General features: G+C 52.0%; 1 protein-coding gene across 5 annotated transcripts in view; it reads right to left on the reverse strand.

Annotated features, from left to right (window-relative positions):
• SALL1 (spalt like transcription factor 1) overlaps nucleotides 1-6,531 on the reverse strand; it is a 16,339-nt gene extending 9,808 nt beyond the window's left edge. The window contains exons 1-2 of one of the 5 annotated variants that reach the window (XM_021555005.3): nucleotides 6,448-6,531; nucleotides 4,381-4,473 (exon numbers count right to left, since the gene is read on the reverse strand). In XM_021555005.3, coding sequence (XP_021410680.2) covers nucleotides 4,381-4,456 — 76 coding nt within the window. In that variant the 5' untranslated portion in view covers nucleotides 4,457-4,473; nucleotides 6,448-6,531. Of the gene's footprint in view, nucleotides 1-4,380; nucleotides 4,474-4,566; nucleotides 4,597-4,678; nucleotides 4,792-4,814; nucleotides 4,843-5,374; nucleotides 5,404-6,447 lie in introns of those variants that run through there. The other 4 variants (XM_021555003.3, XM_021555006.3, XM_021555004.3 and 1 more) reach the window with 4 other exon arrangements.
• Between the last annotated feature and the right edge of the window lie 667 nt (nucleotides 6,532-7,198).

Genomic DNA, 7,198 nt, shown 5'->3' on the forward strand with positions numbered 1-7,198 from the left:
TATGGGAACTACCTGTCAATCTCCTCTTCGGGGGTCTGGCATCTGAGGGGTGACAGGGGAATAGGGTTAGCAAAAGAAGCAAAGCTGATAAGGTGAAGTTAAAATAAACTACTAACTTCCTGCTAAGCAACCAGTAAGACTCAATTCGGGGGTCACTGGCAAGATATTGAAGTACATATTGTGATCTGAACCCTGTCACCTTTGGATGGAAGGAGGCTAGCAAAGGTTAAAACAGCTGAACACTTTTTTTTTTTTTTTTTTTTTTTTTCCCTAGCACCAGCCATACAGACACGAAGCAACAATTTCACTCACACGTTTCAGCTTTCAGTTTTTCAAGACTGGAAGCACAAAGGTGTGATGTACCTTCAAGTGTGGAAAACACACAGAGCACAGATTCTTCAGGACGCCTTTGGCAGGAGCTGCCCCTTTTGTTTTTTACAAACCGTTTCAAGAATCATAATTGTGTTTTCTGAGGCATGTCAGGTCATTTCAATAAAGATTCATGTTTTCACAATTAAAGCATGAATATGGTTAAAAGCCAGTTATGCAATAAGCACTGGTACAGCTAAATATACAGGAGGGCTTGTCCTCAGGGAGCCAGATGCTACTTAGCATCAAAAAGATAAATAAGGTACAAACTAAAACATAAATATTTTGCAGCAAGACAAAGATTGGGGTTATGTAGGGGAAACACACACACAACGGGTCTGAACTAACACTGGGTTTAGACGACTTCCACCATATGGGTTTCAGTAATTATTTCTGAATTGCATCTGCATAAGTGATATTTCACAAGGCCCTCTACACCCTGGGCTCACCTTTGGAAAAAACCCCAAGTGTCTGTATCCTGAACCAACAGACTGCAGCTACCTCACAAAAAGGCCTAATTACGTAATGAACTAAAAGCAGCCTAACTGTGCAGTTCTGTCTCCTAAGCATCCTGTCCTCCAGATCCCACTGAGGAAAGCAATCATAATTTCTTTTATTTCATGGGCAACAATTATGTGGATGATCGTAATGCTGCAGCAGGAGTTCATCAAAATCCATTATTGACATGAAAGGCACTGGTTCTGATGAGCCTTTAAAGGAAAGTGCAGTAAATACTTTCTCTTTGTCAAAGTCTAGATGGTTTATTTCTCCAATATAACTTTTGCCTTGGAACATTGTACCCCAAAAATGTTCTTTTACAACTTGGAACATAATTCCAAGAAACCGTAAAAAAAAAAAAAAATCTAAAATGTCATGAAAGTGGCTGCAGTTATTAACAAAAGGAAATAATCCCACGATCTCTTACCCACTTCCTATCAGTAATTAGTTACTTGTTGAATATAATTTATGCTACAAGTAATTTCTGCTATTAATTTGAGAGGTGCTCTGGTTACTGCAATATGAACTTTATCAAATGTGCACATACAGATTTTACAAGGGTAAACGTACTTATCCATTGATTGCACTAGAAATATATTTTAAAGTAGAAAATCTTCCTGGTGGGAGTGAACTCATGAGCTTTGAACTTTAAAAAAAAAAAAAAAAAAGGAAAGAGACAGAGTGAGATAAGAAAAAAAAAAAAAAGGCCAAACCAAAACATGCTGATGCAGTGTGAGGAACTTTTTTCCCTATTGATCTTTAGGTATGAAACTATAGCAGAAAGTTTTAACAAACCGGAATTCAAATCAGATGCGAGAAAATTTCACGGATTCTAAGGATTCGCTCAAAATTCTGCCCAGCAGTACCTTACAGCCAGTGTGTGCAGAGGCAGCGATGCTCCCCTCGCCTGCACCGACATGGATGAACAAACCTGAACTCACAGCGCGAAAGGACAAGAAAGAAGCGCCCGGAATTTCCAAGTTTTGTTTTGCAATTTCACAGGCACATAACGCAAACTCGTCCCCGCCGTAGCTCTCCCACCCTGTCTTGCTCAAGTGAGGAGCTGCTGCCAGGGCCGGGACCCGGCAAGGCGGGGGTGGCTCTGTGCTCAGGGTTCTGCAGCGTTGTGAGCCCCGAAGCACCACTACAAACACACCTCTGCGCAACTGGCTCGGACAGCGTCCAGCCGTGTAAGCCAGCCACAGCACTAGAGAAGGGAAAGGGGAGGCTCCTACAGATTTTACACTAGAGCACACTGCTTTTCCTAGGAAACTGGTCGATAGTTTTAGAATAAACTTAGTATTCTCTTCTTTAACTTACGACAGCCACCGAAACTAAACAAAAGCTTCACTTCCACGCCATCCTTTCAGGCAAGATCCAACTTACTTCAAGGACATCCTTTAGCAACAGGCAGGAAAGCTGCTCAGTTAACATTCCTTTCTCACACTCCCACTGTACTTCATTTGAAAACGATGTGCAAAATCAGATCAAAAGACTAGAAACAGAAGAAAACGGCTACTTTAAAAAAAAGATACTTTGATGTGTTTTTGACCTGTTCCACCTACTAAAAACAAACCAAAAAAGACAGCAAATGTCAAAAGATTCGATCATATACGAAGTGAAGATGTAAAAACAAAAAAATCCCTCTCTGCTTTTCTTTTCTCTGCTCACTTTAAGAAGTTCTAAATTCTTTCACAGGAGGCCGATGAAAGACAACTAAAAACGTAACGCTTCTCCAACTCCTACTACAAACTTCGAGCGGAAGTGGGAAAAATATCGTAAGAAAAATAAATACGTTTACTGAGATGAGAAAGGGAATTATGCTGAGGAATCTGTAAAACTCGAGTGCATTCAAAGCTCACAAAACTCAGCTAAAAACCCCAAATCGACTCTCAGGACCCAAATGACTTTTAAGAAATGTTTCACAGAGCTCCGTGGAGCCAGTGCTGATCTATCCGCTGGTGTACGAGAAGGGCATTCAGGAGATTTCGGAAGCCGGGTAAATGCTCCCAGCGAAGCACAACATCCCGCAAACTTTCCGCCCCGTTTCCACGCGCGGAGCCCGGGACCCTGTCCGCGGCGCGGCCGGGCGGCGGCTCGGCGGGCCCAGCGCTGCCGGCACCGCCGGGCGCGGAGCGGCCGCGCCAGCGGAGGGTCCCGCGCCGCTCTGCCCCGAGAAGTTGCCGCGGGAAGCGCCCGGCGCTTCCGAGCGGCGGGGCCGGGCCGGGAGGCGCGGGGGCTCCGCCGCGCCCGGTCCTCCCTTACCTGCCCGCCTGAAGCGCTTCTGCGCCGCGGCGCCCTCCGCACCCGCGGCCGGCGGGTCCCCCCGCGGCCCCCCGGCCCTCGCCCTCCTCATGGCCGCCCGCCGGGGGCCGGAGCCGGCGCTGGCAGGGCAGGGAGGACGCTGCCCCGGCCGCCCGGCCGACCCTCGAGCCGACCACTTGTCGCCCGCGTCCCAGCGCAGGTACGGGAGGAGGGCACGTCCCCTCCGCCGCCCGCCGGGCTGTGCCGAACTCCTACGAAATCCCCCTGTTCCGGAGGGGAGGGAAAAAGGGAGTAAGGGAAAAAAAAAAAAAAAAAAAAGATACTTCACACGCTCCCTCTGCAAATCCTGGCGGACACAAAGCCAGCGTTTATCCCTCGCTTACCGGCTTGGAGGGCAGCGGGAGACGCGGGGGAAAAAAAAATAAAAACAAAACCAAAAAACACAACCTTAGGGAAAACAAATCGGCTCCTCGCCACCCGGAGCCTCCGCGCTGCGGCCGCCGAGTCCCCTCTGAGCGCGGCGGCTGCGCGGAGCCCGGCGCGGCGGCGGCGGCTCCCGGGACGGGGCGATCCCCCCGCGGCCCGGCCCGGCCCGGCCCGGCGGCGGCAACTTTTCCGCCTCCAGGAAGCCTTCGGTGCAGCCGGAGGCCGGGCTGCGGGGCGGCGGGGCAGCGTCCTCCGCCCGGCGGGACTGCGGGGGAGCGGGGGGCGCGGGAGCGCTGGGGTCCGCGGGGGGGTGGGGGAGGCGGGCGAGAAAGTGGGTGCCCGGGGGGGATTTTCCGGCCCTTTCGGGGGGACGGCGCGGGCAGCGTGTGTGGCCGGACGGGGCATCCGTCCCGCGGGGCTACGGGATCAGCCGCCCCACCGCAGCCCCACTTTGTTTCCCAGCTCCGCGGGGCGCGGAGAGAGACTCCGTGCGGGGGGCGCGGATCCATCTCTCCCGCGGGCTCAGGATGCCAGACCGCCCCGCTGGGAGAGGGCGGAGGGAAAACATCAAAAAAAGGAAAGAGTTTGGAGTTTCGTTAAGAAACAGACGAAACAAAACGCTGAGTTAAAAAAAAAAAAATAAGATAAAACCCAAGAACTTGGACCAAAACCTCAGAAGGACCCCCCTCCCCCCGCATATAACTCCGGGAGATCTTGTCCCGCACCAGTGCCCGGCGCGGTTCCGACTCCCCACAAGGTAAGTTCATCTATTTTGTGTGTGTTTGTGTTAAAATGTGTGTGAGGGAGAGCAGAAGAACTCACCATTTCGCTGGGATAACAAGGCCAGATCGGGATCGGATTGGAAATGCTGAGGCTTCGCCTGCTTCCTCCGCGACATGCTGGCTCAAACATCAGCTGGGGCAGAATAAAAAATTACTAAAAAAAAATCTTCTCAAAATTACGGAAATCGAGCCTCCCCCCCCCCAGCCTCCCCGATCCTCCGCGCACCGCGCATGTGTCCTGCTATAATTATGATTATCAATAATGCATTGCGATTAATCATAGAGGGGCTCTTTGAAAGGCGATTGGCACATGGCCAGCTCTATTCAAACCAGCTCGCCTTAATCAATTAGGCGCTGATTTGCTGGAGACCCTTGTCTCTCCGCCGCTCCCACCCAATGAGTCGATCCATGTGGCAGGAGAAGGGGCTGGATTTCCCCAAAGCTGTTTGGATACAGTTTAACCCTCTTAGCAACCAGCTGGAGCTGCATCGCGCCATCCCGGTTACTATAGGAATGTGTCTCCCTTCGCCCCTTCCTCCAGCCCCGACGGGCTCCCCGCGCCTCCCTCCCTCCTTCCCACAGTTTTGCCCTGCGTTTCACTTTTCTTTTCCTTTCTTTTTTTTTTTCTTTTTTTTTTTTTTTTTTTTTTGAAACTCCCCCCACCTCGCCCGCAGTCCGAACCGGTGGAGGGAGGGCAGGGTGACCAATAATCGATCGGGGCAGGACGCACGGCTGGGGCGGCCGGCAGGGAGCAGCGGCCCCGGAGGGTCGGCCCCGCACCCGGCAAATGCCTGCGCGGGGAGAGTCCGGCCCCGCCGCCGCTCGCTCGTCCCGCTGCTGCATAAAACTTTCTGGTGTATTTTTTTTTTCCTGTTTTTTTTTTTTTTTTCCTTCCTCTTGTCCCCGCACTTACAAATAAAGATCCATTTCGCCCTCTCCCAGATCTCTCTCCCACCACCCAACCCTCCCACCGCTCCTCTTTCCATATATCACGGCCCGAGGGGTGCTGAAAATAGGAAGGGTTTGTTTTTTACCTCACACATTCCCAGGACAATTAGGGCGCCGCTGGGAGCGGCGGGCGGACCGGGCGGCCGCTCCGCCCCCGCGCCGCGCGGGTTGGCTGCGCTCGCCGTCAGTCCGCCCGGGAGCCCCTGGCGAGCGGCGGCGCGTCCCGCTCCGCGGCCCCGCTCCGCTCCCCCGGCCCCCTCCCCCGGCTCGCCCCTGACTTTTGTTCCCTCTTGGACGTGGGAGCGACGCGCATCTGCCCGCCGGAGGCGCCCCCGGCCGCGCCGAGCGCGGAGCGGAACGGCCCGGCCCGGCCGCGGTGCCGTGCGGCCGCCGGGCCGGCCGTGCGCGCAGGCGGAGCCGGGCTGAGCTGGCGCGGAGCGGCCGGCCCGGCCCCCTGCGCTCCGCGGCCGCTCCTCATGCCCGGTCCCAGCGCTCCCGGCGCCGGGACCCTGCGCGCACCGCGCTCCTGCCGCGGGACGCACGGCGCTCGAACTCTTACGCCCGTGTGTTACTTCCGAGGAGGGACCTCTCACAGACAATGTCACGATCTTGAAATAAAAAGTATAGTTGCACAGAGGCTACAAACGAGGCTCTTTTTAATGTGTCCTATATCCAGCCATACACGTACTGAGGGTAAATGGTGGGTGTCCCCCCGAGCTCCGCTCTCCGCGCCCCTCCGCGCGTCACGCTGCTGCGGGCACGGAAAGTTTTCTGTAAAATAAGCTGAACCGGCAGAAGCGGGAGTACAGGAGTTTCTTTCCCTCCACCCTGACCTATCTAGTGCTCTCTCTTCCCACTCCCCCCGCTGGATTATTTACTCTTCTATAGGAGCTACTCCTTTTTCCCGTATTAATATTAACAAACTCTCTGTAAAAGCAAGAGGCTGATCAGATCCAACTCATTTCAATTTCAAATGAGCCGGTAAAGCCTAGAGAGAGCGAGAGGAGAAAGGAGAGAGGGACAAATCTTCCCATTCGAGGAACCGGCTTACTGGCGTTTTCTTCTCATTATTAAACGAAAGAGATTGTAAAACGTTTATCAATAAGGGTGGGGGGAAGAAAAACAGTCGCAAAACCCAACCAAACAAATGCATACGAACCGAGAAATCCTCCCAGGTGCCACTCCAGTATTTAGTCAGCGTTGCAAAGTGGTCATTGACGCTTCTTTTCATTTCTGCACAGGGCGAGCCCCCTCCCTCCCCGCAGCATTCGGTACAGTAGATTTTGAGAAAAAGACAAACGAAGCTATCAGCGGGGATGATGTTGAAGAATGAAGATAATAATGTTGCTATAGGTGGTACTTCACATGACATTATTTTTCACTGAATATTTAAAGAGATGTTTCGGCAGAGATGGATACACTCAGCGCAGGCTGTCACCCTCCGTACCCTGAGACAGTGGGAAAGAAACCGAACCTGAACGCACAGAAACGCACTCCTTACTCACTGCTAGCCACACGTAGATGCACACAAAATACCCACGCGGATCTATTTGCACATTTATGCCTGTATTTCTAACTGTATCAATCACTCCGTTAGCTTCCTACGGTTTCTAAGCTAGACGATCTCCCAAAATTATTCGCGTTCACAATTTCATTATACTTTTGCCGATTAAGCTTGAGAAAAATTTCCCCAGATGTGCAGTACCTTTGCTTCGTGGCTGGAAAAAGGCGGCCGTGGACAGGTAATTAAAAAAGCAACAACAGCAACAACAAGACGAAAAAGAGTGGCTTAGAGAAAAATAAATTAATTTGGAGAAATTAAGTTTTACAACTTTTTTTTTTTCGTTTCTCTTCTCCTCGGTAGTGTTAAAGCGGCGCCTGGTATTTCATCCAAGACCGATTGATTATTT

This window comes from Lonchura striata, chromosome 13 (assembly GCF_046129695.1).
Source record: "Lonchura striata isolate bLonStr1 chromosome 13, bLonStr1.mat, whole genome shotgun sequence".
Lineage (NCBI taxonomy): Eukaryota > Metazoa > Chordata > Aves > Passeriformes > Estrildidae > Lonchura > Lonchura striata.